Source organism: Plectropomus leopardus, chromosome 4 (assembly GCF_008729295.1).
Source record: "Plectropomus leopardus isolate mb chromosome 4, YSFRI_Pleo_2.0, whole genome shotgun sequence".
In the NCBI taxonomy this organism is placed as follows: domain Eukaryota; kingdom Metazoa; phylum Chordata; class Actinopteri; order Perciformes; family Serranidae; genus Plectropomus; species Plectropomus leopardus.
The window spans coordinates 18,292,680-18,313,237 of NC_056466.1; the positions used below are offsets into that span (position 1 = coordinate 18,292,680).

At 41.1% G+C, this 20,558-nt stretch overlaps 1 protein-coding gene across 1 annotated transcript; it reads left to right on the forward strand.

Moving 5' to 3' along the window:
* Positions 1-4,254: 4,254 nt before the first annotated feature.
* On the forward strand, positions 4,255-19,729 carry fhdc1 (FH2 domain containing 1). The gene is given in 12 exon segments (XM_042485789.1): positions 4,255-4,445; positions 4,448-4,828; positions 7,526-7,587; positions 10,287-10,389; positions 10,522-10,607; positions 11,625-11,725; positions 13,162-13,232; positions 13,338-13,445; positions 14,240-14,310; positions 16,045-16,162; positions 16,327-16,491; positions 17,383-19,729. Coding segments are annotated over 12 exon segments (3,558 nt in total). The 5' UTR covers positions 4,255-4,322; the 3' UTR covers positions 19,552-19,729.
* Positions 19,730-20,558: the final 829 nt, after the last annotated feature.

A 20,558-nucleotide genomic window follows, 5' to 3' on the forward strand; every position in this document is an offset into this window, starting at 1 on the left:
GTTATAGGGACTCGTCAGAAGCCTCAGAGTTGTGTTAGGAAACCGCTGCTATAGAAGAGCATTTATACATTCATGTAAACTTTGACCTGTTGATCTGGGCTGTGTTTCCTGTCAAAGACCAATGAGAGTGGGTGGGGTGTGTCTTGTCACTGATGGCGACTGATCAGAGCGGGACTGCCTCGGGTGGACAACAGGTGGGTCTGTCTGTGTTCACTGATGGCAGCAGGTTGGATGGGAAGAATCTGGACACACAGACTGCTTTTCTCTACCCTCGGGGCTTCTCTGTATAGTGTTACTGACAGGTGTGTTTCCTCTTCTATAAATCATTTCAGGCAAAAGGATGTCAGTCACAGCCTGGTTGGCTGTTTGAAATATAATTAAATGGATGTGAAAAACCAAAAATCAATCACAGTCACAAAGCTGATTTCTTTAGAGAGGCAGGATTAATGTACCTGGAGTCTGAACACATTCACACAGTGATCGATGTCTGTTTTACTGCAGTTACAGTGCAGACAGGAAAACTGTGCACTTTCTCAAAGTGTGTGTTCAGTTTAAGGAACTAGGTGAGCTTATCTGAATGTTAAAAAATGGCTACCAACACCTCTAATACCCAGTAATTAACAGGCTCTATTTCTTTTGTTTGCTGTTTTATGAAGGTAATGCCCAGCTATTTCTTGGCCAGGTGCAGTCTCAAGGCTTTAACTCTTTGCAGAAAAAGCAAATAAGTTTATTTCTCAAATTGTGAAAAGGCAGTGAACAGAGGAAAGAGTGGTCCAGAGAGGCCGAAACGTTATTACGATGTGCACCTGCACATGAGATAGCTGGATGCCCAAATATCTCCTTTGGAAGAATAAAGAGAGAAAAGAGACAAAAAAGCAGCCGACAGTGTAACTCTTTCGTTCCAGAGTTTTCTCCATCTGTTAGTGTGTCCACGTTTTTAGCACCACAGAAGGAGATGACTCAGTGTGAGGTCAGATGTTCTCAGAGCTTTATGAATTAGACATGAGCGACGATGTGGTCCAGGTCCGAGGACGGGACAGCTGAGCATGCAAGCTGATGTTGGCAACATGAGGCCATTGGTGACGTCTGCTTTATTAATTAGTCATAATCTCTGAGTATCAGGTGGAAAAGGTTGCTAACTGATGGGAGGTCACCACTGAAATGTTACTAAGTTACATAAGAAGCGGAGAGTTGATTATTTAAATCAGCAGAAAGTGGCCGCAGACACATTATGTGTATGTGAAGTATGTGTTATTATTTAAAGATGTTCTGATTAATCTTGTTTGTTTGGCCTGAAACCAAATTCTTTCCATTATGGTGCTGAGGGGGACGTATAATAATTGCTGTGCCTGATTTATTTCCTGTTTTTTTTTTTTGTTGTTGTTTTTCAGAAGCACAGCTCGTTTCTTTGTTTAGCTCAAGAAGAGTATCAGATCACTGTTCCCTGTCAGCTTTGGCAGTGAGTGATGTGTTATCCTGAAACTGAACCTGTTTGCCTCCAACTGAGAGCTACAGGGAGACTGTAGATTTGACAAAGTAGGAGAGAGAAAAGGAGAAGTACTTCCTTCCTTTCTGGCCTCTGAGGATGAAGACCGGTTGGGTATTCTGAACTCATTAATTACATTATCAGCTACCACATATGGGTTAAATAAATTATCCTCTGGTGTTTCTGAAAGACTGTTGTTTCAAAATAGTATCGAAACATTTGTTGAGTGATTTAAATTTTAGAGGTTTAATCTGTAAAAAAAAAAAAAAAATGATAAAGATTTAAAACCATGAGATAAGCCAAGCAGTTTGGGCTCTACTCAACTGTGTCTTTTTACACACAAAGTGATACGTCAACATTATTCATGTTGTGTGTTTATGTTAAGAACAATAATTTCCTGATACATCACTATCAGCATCAAATGTTGCATGGTGCTGCTTTGCTTGGTCTTACATTAACGTAAATAATATAACCTGAGAGCAAAATACAATATGATATTAAGGTGTAAAGTGTATTTGCAATTGTGTTTTTTTTTTACGTGTAATCTAATCTAATTTGAGTTATATTTGTGGTGCTAATTTATTATTATTTAAGATGATTATTAGTTTTAATATCATATCAATATAGTTTTAGGGCTGTATCTAATTATTCTTTCATCATGGATTACTTTTTTGGTCTATAAAATGCAAGGAAAAAAGTGAAAAAGGTGCAACACAATTTCCTAAAACCTACAACTTGTCCAAACAATTCTCAAAAATCCAAAGATGTTCCTTTAACTGTCACATAAGACAAAGAAAAGCGGCAAATCCCCGCTAATGACAAGCTGGAACTGAGGAAAGTTTGGTATTTCTGTTTGAAAAATACATTAAAAAATCCAAATAGAGGGCAATTATATTGATGTTGATCGACTAACTGACTAATTGTTACAGCTTTACATTGTTACAGACAAGAATATTACAGAAACGCAGTCCATTGCAGTGACCCCAGTAATGGATGAAGGCACAAAATAAAGAGGAGAGGAGGATGAACATGTGCTGAGAGGGTGGCAGGGTTTGTGCTACAGTCAGTGCTCTGTGAATGGTGGCAATGTCAGTGAGGGCTGGCAGGTCGCGGGTGTGGAGGCCAGTTATTTTCAAGGATGTATTTGTGATTTTCAGGAGCTTGTTTCTATCGGTGCGGGTGAACACGGTGAGAGAGCAGCTGGTGAAGTACAGAAGGGTTCAATAATGCAGACGGAGCAGGAGGTGGACCTGACTGAGAGAGCTCTTAGTTTTGCCGATGGCAGTCTTCCTTTAAAAGTACTGTGAGTGAATGTGATGTTTCCAGTTTTGGGCCTGGTTTCATGATTTAAATATCCTCTTTAGTTGCTTTGGTTGGTTTTGCTTTTTTCTTCCAGGGTGACCTTGCAAGCAATCTGACAAAACTTGCCCAATGTCAACTTTTTTCAAGTGTTGTTTTGTTTGTTGTGTTGCTATGAGACAGGCTCTTCCATATGGCAACAGATGGTGTCGATCTGAATACGTTGGAGGCAGCTGGTTGTTTTTCATAAAGTTCTGCACTGGATACTGATTGGCCTCCAGTTCCTGTTCCTCTGAAATCTGTCTAGTTGGGTTTTAGAGATTGTTGCATTTCACTCGGTTACATTGCTCTTTAGTGTTGATTGAATTATTTCAATTAACACTAAAGAGTCAACAGCCAGAAATGAAATAAGGTGAAACAAGATGAGACAAGATGAGACTAAATGAGATGGGACGAGATGAAATGAACTTTATTTATCCTGAGGTAAATTGCCTTGCAGCAGTTTCAATACAAAGAGTGCTCATACAAAGCATGCAATAAACAAAGTAGAAAAGCAATGTATAGCAAACATAAAATGCAATATATAGCAAATATAAAGCCAAATATAAACATAACAGAGAGGTGCAGAAAGTAAGAACTAGCTCACAGTTAGGCTCAAAATATAAACATTTAAATATAAAACTAGCTTACAGTAAAGTAGAAAAAAAAGATTAAAAAGCAATAATTGAACAGACCATCACAGAGATTTTTTTTTTTTTTATGTAGAATTAATCTAACATGAAGATATTTATTTATTTGCTAAATTCACTGACGTGTCCACCTGAGCAGCAGAGAACCTCTGCATAAAACATGACATTATTAAATGAGACTTTGTTGTAATCTGCAGTTACTTGTTATCTTTCCTAGTGGCCCACTGCATGAGAACTTTTTAGGAATGACAATGATACCAAACTGTGTAACAGAAGCTAAGCTGAGGTGTAATGTCTCTGACCATTACACACCCCACAGCCTGACTTCAAAGCCCTTCAAAGATAGAAAAAAAAATAGGATTTGCCATTTCCCCTCATAGTGAGCCCCTTTGACTGGGTACCCCTTCTCTTTTGATCTGTCGCACCCCTTAATTTCCCCTAATTTCAGATTGTCCCTGACAACACGCATGACTACATCTCGTATAATCCTGTTCTATGTTGTTTTTGTTGCTCTTGTAGCTCCATGGCCATCGCCGCCTCCCGCCCTCTCCCCCTGGGAGGTAACCTTCAAAAGCTGTGCTCGGCGCGATGGATGACCAGCTGAGTGATGGAGATGGACAGAATCAAAGGACATGCTCCCTTCATTGTGACCAGATGAAGGGACACCTACCTCCTTCCAGCAGTGAGGAGACGAACACTGCAGCGGTTTGATGTTCTTCAGAGCAAACTGACGCACTCAAAAGAAAATCACTTGGAAGAGTTGTGAAAAAGAGGAACTGCTGATCAGATATATTCAGTTTGTGTACTCTCTCAGCATAGAGCTCATATGCTGACTGCTTCTCCCTGTGATGCTTGTTATGAGTTGTCCAACCAATGAGCCCGAGAGCTGCAGCAGCGAGGGAAGCAGCTGCACCACGTCCTCCATCACCACCTCTGACCCGTCCTCTATGTCCGCACACACTCGCACCACCCACCCCAGCCGTCCCTCAGTGATGCCCCTGACACCTCCAAACATGAAGCTCCCCCACCTCCCCCCCTGCCGCCACCTCCTCCAGGGGCGCCCCCACCCCCTCCACCCCCGGCGACAACACCCTCCAACCACAACGCAAGGAAGAAGCGCCGCGTCCGCAGCTTCTTCTGGAAGCCGATACCGGAGGAGAAAGTACGCGGGAAGCCCAACATCTGGACGCTGGCGGTGCGGCAACAGCAGTACCAGATCGATGTTCGCTCTGTGGAGGAGCTGTTCGGGCAGCAGGAGGAGGCAGGGACAGGTGTACGTGGGGCGATGCCGGCCACAGGAACCTCTGCTCGTGTCTCCAGGTCTCGCTCCTTTAAGGAGAGCAGCAAAGATGAGGTGAGAAACTGAAAAAAACAGCAACACCGGGACATTTCTCTGACTGTAAACTAAGCTGACAGGTGATGGTGGAGTTAACAGCGCTGACACAGTTATTATACATCAATCCTCTTAAAATTTAAGTGGCCCATGTCTGGGAAATAATTCCCTGGATTTTCTTTGGACCAGTAAGATTATTAGATAAGATTGTTATGAGATTCAAAAGTGCCCTTATTTGTGGTTTGTGATAAAGTTTATACAATCCACAAGAATCATGCTTAATAAACTACTGTGTGGCTGTCAGACTCGGGCTAAAAATGTGAATTGACTTGCAGATTTTGCTCTGGTATATGTCAGAAAAATGCCACAGACGAGTATCATATTTAGCATATTTATCACTATTCTGGCAATGTTAAATATGATGATCAACTGAATTATTTTCCTGTTTTTGTTTTGGTTACCATAATGCCTAAATGAATGCAAAAATATAGGAAATAGAATTCAAACTGCATTTTTTTTCTGGGGGAGGAACCCCAGACCCTGTTTTATTTCGTCCCCTCCAGCTTCTCAAACCAGAACTACACCCTTGGCCTAAGTCAAGCAAAATGTTTAAACATTTAAGGTTAATGTTTTTCCTCTTAATTTGATTTTTTTTCACACTATGTAGTCTGTATGACTCTTCAAAAGTATAAACTGAAGAGAAGAAAGTCTTGCACATTGTTAGTCACAGTCAAGATTCTGGCTCAAGTCTGACCGTATGAAGTTTTCACCAACTGAAATGCTATAAGATTTGTAATTGAAGATATTACATTATTCTGACTATACTCTGTTTTATTCCCTGATGTTGTAATAACAAATCTCAGATTAAGATTAGATTTTTGTTTCCCAAACACGTGCATGAGGTGCTGGTTACCTCAGGTCCTGAACACACCACCGACAGGATCAGAAAGTCCCTGATTCATAAACATACAATGCTACAGTGCATAACTCTACTCCTGCTGTGTTAAGATATCCCTGTAGGGACACGTTAGGTAACAGCGCGTCAGTTACAGCTTTTCTTTGAGTGTAAGAAATGATTTGTGCTCATACACAGAACAAAGGCATGCTTGCGTCAGTATGGACTCCTGGAAAGCAACATGTGAACTGTAAACGATCCCTGCATGAGGCGTAGGGAAGACTCATGTCCTCTGCGTCTCCACAATGAGCTGACTGCAGCTGGTCAGACCTTACAGTGAACAGTGTGCAGGGAACGGTTGTGACAAAACACTCCTTTGGGAGTTTTTAGGCATCATTTGTGCACAAAAAAGCACATTGTATCTCTAGTTGCTGTTCTTTATGTATTATTTATGTAATATATTCTCCCAAATCTTATGTCATTGTCATGGTCACAAGGGAGCAAGATATGTATTCAACCAACATAAAATGTCTTAGTAAGCCTCCAGAACTGCTTTGATGCTGCAAGTCTCTGGAGTCTCATAAAACTTGTTATTTCGTGTTTGGGTGTTTTGAAAATGAAGAGAGTTTTCTAAAGAAGGCTTTGAATAGCTATGAGTTAAAGATAATGCCATCATTTTTGTACGCAGAAGCACATAACATCTCTAGATAGTAAGCCTCCAGAACTGCTTTGATGCTGCAAGTCTCTGGAGTCTCATAAAACTTGTTATTTCGTGTTTGGGTGTTTTGAAGATGAAGAGAGTTTTCTAAAGAAGGCTTTGAATAGCTATGAGTTAAAGATAATGCCTGCATCATTTTTGTACGCAGAAGCACATTGCATCTCTAGATAATACTCTTTCTTTATATAATATATGAAATGAACTGTCCCAAATCTTACACTGTTGTCATGGTATCAAGATATGTATCCATTATTTTAGGGCTGGAGACAGTTGTTACTCTCAGTCAATTATGTAATTTTTTAGTATATAAATGGGACAAATGCTCATCACAGGTTCACAGAGCCTAAGGTGATGCCCTCAAAGACCGACAGTCCAAGACAAAAAAGATATTCAGCTTTTAAAGATATCAAACAGAAAAAAGCAGCAAACCTTCACTCTCGGAGAAGTTGAAAACAGAAAATATTTGCCATTTTTGTTTGATATATTACTTAATGAACTGATGATCAATTAATGTAGTTGCTGCCAATCAGCTAATCATTTCAGCTGCTACTGCGCAATATGGATTAAATCAAACATCAAGATATGTTAAAAACAATACTTTGAAATTGATTATGTGGCAATATTGTTATGCTTTAAAACCAAATAAAGGGCAACAATGCTGATATTATGATATCCAGAATTGTAGAGGATATCTAATTGCATATCACAATATATCAATATATAGTTCAGCCCTAACTTTACTTTATTCCTTCACCTGTCTTCTTCCACCTCACCTGTGCTCTTTGTCCAGAAGTGTCTAATTGCTATTCATGAGCTCTAATGAGGTCTTGTGAGGGAGCCTTTTTTAAAGGTGCTTCCTGTACAGTCACCTGTACAGGCCTTTGTTAATGCAGGAGGCGTGAACCACGTGTGGCCCGGTGGAATTTCAGTGTCCCATAGGGTGACGATGGGTGGTGGCGGCGGTGGTGTTCTGTAGGAAACACAAGCATCAACAACCAGGAGTAGTTAGAAGGAGGGAGGGGTGTGTGTACATGAGTGTGTTTCACTGTGTGTGAAATCAAAACTACAGTACCATTCATGTCTCGCTTCTTTCATTTGTTTTCAGATCAGCATCCTCGACTCTAAGAGGGGGATGAATGTGGGCATTTTCCTGAAGCAGTTCAAGAAGTAAGTGTTCACCTGTGTCCATCTGTACACAGCATGTACAGATGGACAAATGAAAGGATATAAAATGTCTTAGTGAGCCTCCAGAACAGCTTTCTTATAGATTCTCCAGATCTCTGGAGTCTAATGACACCAACTAGTCCTTATTTGCTGCTAAGATGATGGTGGTGGAAAGTGATTTCTAAAGAAGACTTTGTGTATAGCTTCGTTTCATCTCCTGCATATCAGTTTATGACCATAGCACACAGACAGACAAAGTAACTAGGATACAGTTTCTGCTGGTGCTGCTGTGCTCATTTGATGAGCAAGATTACTTTTTCTGTTATCAATCGATCAATCAGTTTATTTATATGGCACCTCTCAAACAAATCGAGTGCAAATCATAGTGCTTTACAGTTTGGTTGCAAAAACAAAAACAAGAACCACATGAAATAAGAAAAAAAATAATCGTAAAAAGTGGATCTTGAAAAACTGAATAAGTAAAAACCACAAAAGCAGATACAGATACAGTATATTATATCTGCAGGGGAGTGTAGTGGAACATACTGTGGTTGTGTAACAGTTTTAGAAATGGCATGTTCTTTAAATCCAGATTATGAGGCCACAACAGTAAAGAATTAGAAGTATAGAGGGTTTAGGAGAAGGGAGGGTGGTGAACTTATACAGTTACTTACAGTTTGGCACTTTCAAACTTTTAATTGCACTTAGGAGACAGATACATTATGAGGAAAGCATGAACTATTTAACACCCTTATTTTGTAATTATCCCGAGGTGCATTGAGACTCAGGAGAAAGGGAAGAAGACCAATCATTTTATTTTTTTATCCCACTTAATGTACCACATTTGGTTTTACAGTGTTACAGCTTTTCACATACTGCTGTGCTAAAATATGAGACCCAACACTGAAGATATCTTTTAAACATTTGAAGTTTCAGTTTGAGTTTTGGTGCCTGACTAAAGGAAAGTCCTTTAAAAAGCTTCATAACAGAGGGAGATTAGGGTCAAAATTTTTGTCCGTTTTTCTAATAGGCTTTCTTAGCTCTCCATTGTTTGTAACTAATTGGTTCAGGAAATCTCGAGAAGTTTTCAACTGGACTCAGCATTGTGTTACGTAAGTCGTCTGGAGCAGCAGAGGAAATAAATAGTGTGTTAGGTGTCTTTTTGCATGATGGTGTATTTGCATGGCTCCCCACTGTATTTTAATGACATTTGACTGTCAGCCATACTGCGCTCAGTCAGGATTGTGTGTGTGTGTGTGTGTGAGCAGTGAGCTCATCATCATCAACATAGTGTGTATTTTTGTGTGTGCCTTCATAAATATTATCCTCTGTCCTCGCTGTCATGGGTTTATAAATGCTTTGAGTCAGTTTTCATAAATAACTTTTTAAAGTGCAGAAGTAAAAAAAAAAAAAAACAATATACAGAAACAGATTTGCAAAGTGGGACTCTCAACGTTTCTTTTTTTAATTCATCTAAGTTCCCATTATGGTTTTATCTTTTTAATAATGTTCTTCATATTCCTTAACATAGAAGGACATGAGTGTCTGGAATAATTTAATGATACTTGGGTTTATGTTGTACACCTCTGTTTTAATCATTTCAACCCTGTTACTTAGAGAGTCACTTTTTTGGCTTTTTGCTCCACTAAATGACTCTACCACAATGCCCATGAGCCTCAACCACTGTTGCCATGGAGTGTACCTTGGAGCTTTGATTTACTATTTACGAACCAACCCAGTGTTTTTGTGAGAGACAGAGAGTAAGAGAGAACAGAGAAAGCAGCTTCAAGAACAGAAATATGCAGCAGTGAATGCTGATATTGTGGCGGGCTGGCACAGATAAATGAATGCGTAGTGAACCCTGTTTCCCCTGGGTGCTCTCAGTGTCACCTCATCTTTCCCAATTCATTGTTATAGACTTTATACTTGATAACATCAGAAATTTGAGGTTTGGCACTCTTGTCTTTGGATTTGGGAGAGAATTGGTCATTTTTACTATTAATATTAGTAATATTTTTGGACTATGAATAACATATATGTGTTTTAAAAATAGGTGTAGTTCTCCTTTGATATCTTCTCTATCCTCTCATTTACAAATAACTGTGCCTAATTAATCCTGCAGCAATAAATACATATAGGCTCAAAACTAATTCACAATATTAAACTTGTATGTAGTGACAAAAGAGTTGCCATTATTTACAATTTGCGATTCTATAGTGTCCAAAAATGCTGTTATACTTTTACAAAGTGTGGCCTCGTGAGCTGAAGAAATGTGCATCTAATTTAATCTTAGTATTTAAGCCTTGTAACGGTTGTATTCATTACAGTACTACAGTACTGGGTTACATCATATTATTACTGACTGGATATTATGTGTTGAAGGTTTTCTCATAGTCTTCTTTTGAAGCAGTAATGTCACTGGGAATTGTGTTGCAGCACTTCAGCCTTTAGATGAATGAATGTCACTAAAAAGTAACGAGAAATGATTGGAAATGTCGTGTAGTAAGGAGCAATAAAATGCTTACATGTGCAACTGAATATTGTTATCGTCAATATTTTTGGTTCATTTTTCCTGACAGGAACACCTGGCTCTGGCAGTAACAGATTTATTGCCTTCGTAAACACAGGGGAGCCAGCTTTAAAAGAGAGCACCTGTGCTGTTTAATCACTGAGTTTCAATTAAAATGAACTGTGCATTTCAGGTCGAATCGCTCCATTGTTGAAGACATACGACGCGGGGAAGGAAAGATTTATGGAGCAGAGCTGCTCAAAGACCTGCTGAAGCTCCTGCCAGACGTCGAGGAGGTCTGTGTTTATCAAATGGCTTTTAGTATAAGGTTTTTTAATCAAAGACCAAACCTGATAATAAAAGACAGCAAATGTAGATAGAAAACAATAGAGCCTGCTGAGTTTCCTCTCTCTGTTTTGCTCCAACAGGTCAAGAAACTTCAGGCGTTTAAAGGAGATCCAGACAAGCTGACGCTGGTCGATTCCTTTATGTACCTCTTAATCCAGGTGCCTCGGTGAGTGGATTTCAATAGTGTGTGCGCACATAGAGTCATTTTACTTAAAGGGAAATGTGAAGTTTCTTGTTTGACAGAAACAAGTTTGCAGCGTATACATTTGATAGGATGGAATCGAGCTTTGTGGAGACTTTCCAACAAACTTGTACCTCATTCACACATATTCATATTAAAGTATTTATTTTTCTTGTCTGTGTGTTACTTAACAATTTAAACTGTAATGTAGAGCTGGCATTTGCAATTGGGGTTAAGACTGAGAAGTAACAATAATTTGAATAAAAAAATACTACTCTCAGAGTTTCAAATTAATTAACTGTACTTCTTAAATAAGTCTTGGGTATCTGGAAGTGCATCATCAGTTCCCAATGCCACTCAGCCTGACATAAAGTTATGTTTATTGTTTTATTCTCCATCATGCTGAACATTTAACAGTAGAAATAATCTTTCGGTATCTCTGCAGAACCTTAACCTTTGTAACAAGTCTGTCAGCTTCTTTTTCATCCATTCTCACCCTTAACATTTCATCCTGATACAAGTCCCTCACCACCAAAAACAAAACTAAACTCTCCCGCATAACTAAGTACTCGGCTCACCCCAAAATCCTCTGTCTGAACTGTGTAACCGCTTAGTGTTAAGGAAAGCCAGCCTGAACACAGAGGACCCTTCTCACCCCCTCCACCACTCCATCCAGTTACTGCCATCAGGCAGAAAGTACAAAATCCCGCTGGCCTAGAAAAACATTTACAAGAAATCTGTTTTTCATTATGCAATAAGCATCCTGAACAATCTAAAATGGACACTGCACATTAACATGCTTTTATCAGTTGCTGTTTTAACATTTCTTTTTTTTTTTTTAAATGTGTTTTATATGTGATTTGTGTGTATAGTTGAGCCTTGTCAAAGGAGGCTTTCTGTCACTTTTGGGACAGACAATAAAGTGTATTTATCTATTCTATCTTAACCTGCAGCATGAGCTCAGACCACAGATGTAACTGCTCTCTGCTTCGTCTCCGACAGGTTTGAGGTTCGGATCGAGGCCATTGTCCTTCGCGAAGAGTTCTTCCCTTCCTGTGCTATAATGAGCCGCGAGATCGATGTCATCCGCGTCGCCACTAAGGGTAAGAACACGCAGACTCGGCTGCCTTCACACACACCCATGCACGCACACACACACAGTCACACACAGTCACACGCGCTCAGACAGGTGACCCAGATATTTGAGCTGTCAGCAGTGCTGAACAAGAAGTAGGAATGTGTCACCTGAGATGCGATGTTGTGGGGACGGAGTGGAAAGACAACGCTGTGCCATCTTTGTTTAGCTGATTTTTTTCGACATGTAACTAATAAATTATTTATATTCTAACATTTTCATTAAAGGTTTGCAAAACATGCCATCATTTTTGTTATATTTCAGTTGCTGTGTATGACCTCAGCCTCAACCTTACCTTGTCTTGCTGAGCTGCAGCACAAAAACAGCAACAGAAATTTTTTAATTGTTTCCTGTCTACAGATGATCTACTTTTTATGAGTATCATTCGAGTAAAACATGTCAGTATCTGTACATCTGATGAAATAAATCTTTATTTGGTTTGATTTGTTCAGTCCATTTCTCTTTTTTTCTAGATTTTTCTAGATGATTTCTAATTATTTCAAAAAATATAAACTTCTGATCAGCCCATATCAATCAATTTCAGGCTTATAACAACTTGTGGTTGGGTCCCATCCCAGGTTTAAACCTCATCCATTCAGATTATTTAGGTGGTTTAACAGATAAAGATGATGGTGGTAATACCTACTAACATTATGAAGCACAAAGTACAGCTAAGGCTGATGGGAATGCCATTCATTTTTCGGGTATTTTACTGCAGTATTGACCCTGGTGCCTCCATGATTGTGTTAGATGAAAAGTTAAGGGTTCACCAGAGTTGTTCTTATTCATCCTGATGGGGAAAATGAATGTGTTCATGGCAGTCCATCTGTAGTTCAGTCCAACATTGCAGTCTGTAGAGCCATGCTGCCCACAGGACTAGTTATGACTTGTTCTGCTAAATTTAAAATTGACGGTGAAATAACACACAGAGGGCACATATTTGTTTCCCCAAACTCATTGTGGGTGTTTTAACTGACCAAAATACTAAATAGTGTTTTTTGTTTTTTTAAATGCAACCATCACTTGAACCTGTGTCACTTCAGCTGAGTCACACTGTCCTGCCGCTCTGTGGTTTATTGGATTTTTCTGAAACCCTCTAAAGCACTGTGACCTTTCACTGCATTGCAGAGCCATCAGTTTAACACTGCATGGGACAAATTGAGGGAAACTTTTGTCACACCATTTAATTAAAACTTTTTTAAAACCTTTACTGTTAGCACTAAAAGGGCAGCGGGTCAAAATGCAAAAATAGATTTATCAACTTTCTGCGGAGAAGGCCCTCACTATTCCTCCTGACAGTGGTTCGGTGTGATGATTATAAATGAAAGTGAAGTAGATCGTAATGTGCTGCCGTGATCTGCTGTGGATTCTCGTTATTGAGTTTTTATTGATCTCATGCTATAGAGCTGATGAGCTGCGAGGAGCTTCATGCCATTCTGCATCTGGTGCTGCAGGCCGGAAACATTATGAACGCTGTGAGTCCAACAGTTTATTCAATACATTATCATCACCAGCACTTATCCTTCAACAGACTGGTATATTTCTGTGAGATCTTTGATTGGTTCCTGTTTGTTTTACAGGGTGGCTACGCAGGCAACGCTGTGGGCTTCAAGCTGTCGTCCCTCCTCTCATTGGCTGACACAAAGGCCAACAAGCCGGGGATGAACCTGCTGCACTTTGTCGCCATGGTAAGGCTTCAGTAATACAATAATGCACACAATACAATTATGTAATCCAAAACCACTCAGTGAAGAAAGGAGTCAGAGAATTACCATGTCAACACTTTACTGACACCATGACAGCATAAAATTGAATGTTAAAAGCTTTACTGTGTGTAGCAGGGTAACGTACTGCATTGCATCAAGTCAAACCTCTTCTGTATCTACTTTCATATGAGAATAATAATCATAATTCTTGTGTTTTATAAAGCCACGTGTGTATATATTTGACACTGTTTCAACGTGTAAATCACTTAATGTGCTCAATGCGCACTTTGTCTATGAGATATGTTGAATTAAAGTACTGTACTTTACCATGGAGGCTCTGTTGGAGACATTGCTCATGATTCTCCAGGATAACTAGACACAGATTTCATCCTATTAATATTTTATCTTGGAAAGTCTGTGGTCTTTCCTGATAGCTGCAGTTAAATCACACACAACTTCAAATGTGTGAAACAAAAATCTAAATTAAGTGAGACACATATTTCAGTCCAACATGCAAAAAAAGATGGTCACTCATCAGCCACAGAGAGTTGGTTTTCTATAAATCTTTCACAGCAGGGCTGCAGGAGTGAACAGACTGCAGGAGGGCAGGTGGACAGCAGATGGTGACAGGAAACAGAGAAGAGCCAGGAGAGGCTGGCCAAGCCCTTACGTAACCAAACAAAGAGCGCTCCTTTGCACTGCGATGATGCCACTTCATCATGCACACAGCAACAAACAGTTTGGATGTAAATTTTGTGATGTGTCTCTCAACACAGGAGGCAAAGAAAAAAGATGAGAAGCTGCTCAGGTTTCCAGAAAAACTCCAAGATGTCCAGAGTGCAGCCAGGTAAACTGTTCCCTACAGTTTTAAAGAAAGCTGGAAAAGTCATAACAAAAAAAGAAAAAAAAGAAACATTGCATTGTGTAATTTGTCAATGCACTTGTGTCTTGACAGTGAAGTTGGGAATGGTGGCATTAAGCAGGCAGGAAGGAATCTGTTCTTGATCAGAGGTCGATAAGTTTCACCATACTTTGTTTTCCAGTACTGCACCACTGAAAACAGGTGGTTTGTTGAATTATTCAGCAACTGTGACTGGCTGGCCCTGTATTCATCACATTTTAAATTTGTGAATGTAACTACAAGCACTGTGCCAGCACTCAAAACAATGTTTTTCGTCTCTTAAAAGGAATATGTTATCCACAAAATGATCATTTGTATAGTTGTTATTCAGCCGTGTTACTCTGAATTTGTGAAGAAAACTCACATGCCTCCAAAAAATCAAGAAACAAGAAAAAAGAGAAATCTTGATGAATCAACATCATAGGGCTCCAAACTGTATTAAAACATCCATTTACAAATTCAAACACAACTTGTGGTGAGTAATTGACATACAATTGATCATTATGTGGTTAAAGCACTCATTGACTGTTTTAGGCACATTGGCCTCTGACAAACTAGCCATAAATACATTTTGATTTTGAGGTTTTGTCATTTTTGTTATTTCTGTGTTCTGTAAATGACCAAAAGTGGGAAAAACCATTTGATCCAAACTGACATCTTGACTTTTTTTTATCATGCATCTATGCTGACAACAGCTGTGATTAGAGACATTGTATTTGTGATTTGTCTGTCCTCCCCATTCTCATGAATGTGATATCTCAGAAGTCCACCTGGACTCAATAGGGAACTAATTAGAATTTGGTAGTCAAAGGTCACTGTGACCTCACAAAACATGTTTTTGGCCATACCTCAAGAATTCATGCTCTAAAATCTCACACAAATGTCTCAATGGATAAAATGACAAAGTGATGACATTTAATGTCCAAAAGGTCAAGGTTAACTTCACTGTGACATCATAATGTTCTGAAAAAAACATAAACTTTTTAACAAACATGTCTGGTCATTATGCAATGCCATGACTCAGAGACAGAAGGGGAGACATTTTCTCAGATGCTGAACTGATACTGATCTGACTGTGGTGGTTGTGTAGATCTTCTGTGCCGCTGGGTTGAAGGTGTGTGTGAAGCACCCATGTCTTAGGATTTGTAGCTTATTTGCAGCAACATCCATCTTTGAGGAAGTATCATGGCTACATATGAGTCTGGACAGACATGGATGTAAACTGAAACTGAAACTGCAACTTGACTGGTTTGCAGAGAAATCCAGCCTCAAGGTGGTAACTGTAGTTTATTGCTGAATTGACATGCCCAACATCGAGCCTCATTACTTAAGCTGACATCTAATTTAAATGCAGTATTTTGAGAGTCATGTTCAGAACGCAGTGTGATGCTGTCAGGCTCTGTCAGCTTCACAAGGTCGTCCTCTGTGCGGAGACAGCACAGCTCCTGCACCACAGGGCCAAGTCTACTCCTCCCTCCCTGTGAAGGCAATTCTCACAGCCTTCCTATCTTCACCTTTAACGGATGACAGTCTGACAGTGCGTTTAGAAAATGCTGTCATATTGTGATGTTCAGCAGTAGTATGAAAACAATTTTCAGTCAGTGATGTGATTATTATGTATTTAGTCACCAAAGCACATTTTCCTGATCTGAATCTCTCTGCTTTTGTGTTTTCCTGTAGAATCTCAGTGGAAAACATTGAGGTGGAGTTTTCCTCCTTATATGTGCGGATTAGATCCCTGGAGGAGAAAGTTCAAGGAGACCAGGAGCTTCTGCAGCAGCTGGAGCCCTTTCTGCAGGTGAAGCAGCAGCAGTACTTATGTAATACTTTCTATACACAGACTCACGTACAGAGAACTGGATTCAGGCCACTGTACATTTCTGGCACTGCTGACTCAAGTGCTATAGATAACGACATGCATAAAAGTGCCATAATAAAAAATGTATGCGCCTGATGTTTTAGAGTTCAGCTCTGACGCTTCAGGACCTGAAGAGACGCAGGCTGGATCTGCGTAAAGAGGGGAACATGCTCATCGACTTCTTTTGTGAAGACAAGGACACCTTTAAGCTGGACGAATGCTTCCGCATCTTTCAGGACTTCTGCATCAAGTTCAAGAAAGCTGTCAAGGTCAGTTTTAGTGAAAGAGTAATTCTAATTGAACAACTTTTTACTGTTTCAAGCCTAATTCCCACGGGTTCGAATGACATCGTACTCACAAAGTTGATTGCTAGGATCTGGGGACACATTGCTAAAAAAGAAGTCAAGTCAGGTGTGAAGTCCATGGAAACACTTAAACATTAAAGAAACCTTGTTGGTCAACTTCAATTGATGGTTTCAAAACTTTCAAAAGTGTTGGATTATTTACAAGCTGTCTTGCCCTGTCAGACTTTGTTGGAGTTATATTTTTGTAGTGATGTTTTAGAGACTTAAAGTCATCAATATCAATGAAAGGTGAACACAGGACAGTGAAGGTGTGTTCAGATCAAACATGACGCAATTTTTTGCGTTGTATAACTCACACAAATACAGCCGCTGGCGTGTTTTTTTTTTCCTACCAATGCCCTCCAAAATATATCATTTTTGGGGGCTAAGCAGCACACGTGAATACATGACATTTGCTATTGTTGAACTATTTCATTAATATTGGGAGCCAAGCTACGCAAACAAAACTTCACATTTTGGTCATGACAACTGTTTTGGTCTTTCCTGCACTTTATTGTTGTGGTTTTGTCCAATTTGTCAAAAAAAGCACTCAACTGTGTTGACTGCATCAACAAAAACTGCCCACCAAAATAGGAGAGCAAGTTGTGCATGCTCCGTTACTTTAAGACACTGATACTGAACTGATAGCCATAACAACCTAAGGAAGAACAATATTGAAATATTTGTGAAATATCCATTAAGATGAGTAAATTTCAAGGAAAAAAAGATGTTTGAAATCAATTTCTTCTATTCTGATTTACTATTACCATCATTTTCTTCTTACCTCTAAACATCTTCCATATCCTCTTTTCTCAGGACAACATGGACCGCGAGTTAAAGGAAGCAGCTAGACAGCGTCGTCTGCGAGAGCTGGAGGAAAAGCGTTTTGCTTGGTCAGGTTCAGATCAGAGCAGCGGGTTTGGTCGCAGCAGCAGTGAGAACGACGTGGAGATGCTCACCAAGGAAGGCCTGCTGGACTTCTTCCAACAGAGGTCTCAGAGTCCACACAGCCCGCTGGGACGCTCCGCCAGCGCCCGCCGCCACCGTCACACCATGACCTCCATAGCAGACAGAGAACTAAAAGGATACCTGGAGCTATTTGGAGGCTCTGTGAATCCCACTGACTATTCCAAGTTTAACAGCCTACCTCGGTCGGGCCGCGCCGTGCAGCGGAGGACGACCCCCTGGATCTTAGCCCAGGACGACAACCGCGAGCTGGGCTGCGACAGACAGGTGACGTCGCCACATGCAGAAACTGAGCCGATCAGCCCGCTGGCCAGGTTCTCCTCCTCCGGGCTAAACGATAACGACACATATAACAACAACAATTACTCATCTGTGTCAGAGGGCAGCACTCTGCCCCGTCCCTTTTGTGTTTTTCAGAAGCCCGCCCATCTTCCCAACCCGACCGTTACCGGCCACATGAATGTCAGCGTGGAGACGCACACTTTAGTTCGAGGTCCTCGAGCCTTTGACCTACCGAGTCCAAACAACAACAGCAATCACATGCACTTTGTCAACCAGGGGGATGTTGTGGTGACTGATTTGGAAAAGGAGAGACAGTCACATCCCATAAATCTGGACGTCCTTCGACATGATAGAGTTCTAGAAAGAGGAGCGGATCCCAAAGCAGCCTGGGCAGGGAAGATGGATCCTCCTACACAGGCTGGGGTCTCTCCTGAGAGAGACAAAGAAGAAGAGGACAACAGCACAATTTCATCAACAACCTGTGATACACCCCTCCCATTAGATACATCTGTGTCCAATAAGAAGCCAGTGTTTTATGTACTAGACTGCACAGAAGCAGACTGCTCTGTCACCTCGGATTACTCTGAGGTTGAAAGCTCGTCTCTAACAAAAGAGGGACTTCATTTCAGAACACCTGACAGCGGGAGATCTGATCAGGAGAGCCAGCAAGATCCAAGCTCTCTGTCCTCTAACTTGGAGTCTCCCAACGACCAGTCAACCAACGAACTTTCAGCGCCAAAATCTGCGGACGCATCATCCATGACCCCGTCTGCGACAGAGGAGTGGGACACAGAGAGCTGTGACACCGCTGAGGGGAAACAAAGTGTGGACAAAGATGCACAGAGAAGCAGCAGAAAACCAGCCCACGCAAAGAGCAAAACTAACAAGGCGACTAAAGGCAGCGGAGGTCGGGGCGTGCGAACGCTGACCAGCAGCGAGAGCCAGGGCATGCGAAAAGTTGTACCGATTAGCAAGCTTACAAGGACAGGCAGCAGCAAGAGAGCAGAGAAGCCTTTGGCGAATGACGGTGGAGAGTCACGCCGGCCTCTTCGGGACCAGAGCACCCCGGCGAGAGGACGGAGTGAGAAGACGACAAGACCTCCTCGACACTCCAGTCTGCCTCCGGATGAGTCAAAAGGTCAGAGGGGAAGCAGCCTCACAGGTGGCGTTTCAAGATGGGCACGCGATTCAACACCGAGAAAGGCCTCCATCCACAAACCAAGCGCCAAACCCCTGAGGAACATCCCCAAGCCTGCGCCTGAGGAGAAGATGTGCCGCTCCACCATGAGAGCTCTGGCTCAGGCCCAAGCTCAGGCTCAGGGCGGAGCGTCCTCTGAGAACAGCAGCTGTCACACAACCGGCGTAAAAAACCCCTCTGAAGTCCCCAGCTTTGCCCGCAACACTGTAGCTTCAACTTCCAGGACCAAGAAGGAGCTGGCTCAACCGTCTGTCCCCTCGACGCCGTCTCGCAGCCCCTCGCTTCTAAGTCGACAGACCCCAATGAAGCAGAACAGGTTGCCACCCACAGTTCATACCAGCGAGGAGCGGCCACAAGGAACAAACCTGAGACGGGTGCAAAGTGTCAAAGCGACCAGTCGCAGCGCTTACCGCAGCGAGACTCCGCCTCCACCTTCAACACGTGACGATATTCGTAAGACAGGTAGCTTTTCTGAAAAGTCAGTCCAGTCGAGAGACTCGGCGACACCAAGCAGAGGAGCTAAACCGAGCTGGAAATAAAACTGCAGCAAGACCTGAAGAAAGAGGCTTTGATTTACATTGTTTTTCGCTTTTCTTCCCATCTACACTGCAAAATCTCATATCATGCAAAAGACGGGAATCTGAAAAAAGTTTGACGCCAACTCACCTTACTCCAGTAGCTGACGCTCTATCAGATTTATGAATTGCAAAGAGCAAGATGCAATTAACTGCTGCACATGTTCCTGATTTTTTTTTTTTTTTTTTGCTACTTTTTCACAACTCCCTTTTTTTTCTTGAGGGGGGTATTACTTAAACTGACAAACAGCAAACTGGTGTTTTCACACAGGAGCCTCTTTGCTTGCTTAGCTGTCCGTTTACTCTTCGTGTCTGTGATGCTGAACACTACTGACTATATGATGCTGCTAATTAGCTCCGACAATTTGAGACTTTCCGTTTCATTCAGGGCTACAAGATTTTTTTGTACTTTAACTTGCTGCTGTTACGGTGTCTCTTCCTGTAGTTTTGTTGCATCCTCCTGTAAAGTTTTGCTCCTGTTTGCTTTTCGGTTCTTTTGCTTGATACCTCAGAAAGATCGCAGTGGCCTTGTACCAGCAGGAAAAGTAGAATATGTTCATTTGGCTCTGCATGATGAAGATGTAGACCTGATAAACTGGTTTAAACTGCAGTGTCACTTTTTACAAATATTACTACAATATATTAAGTCACAGATTATAAGACAGTGTATTCCAACTATGGTACTTGTTGTACCTGTATGTTTGTGTCAGTAGTTAGTAAATGTGTTAGAACTCCTCCATAGTATCATGGAGTAGACGTGCACGTAGGAAATGTTTCCTGTATACTTTAGGCTGATACACAATCTAATGCTTTGAGAGAAAAGCATTGAACACGTCTGAAACGACACTGAAATAATCATCAGTTATGTGATTATGTTGATGGTCTAATGTTTCTACTGTGAATGTAGTCATCTCAGATGTTCTGTAGGCCTGCACCTTTTTCTTGATAAGGTAAAATCGCAACAATAACTG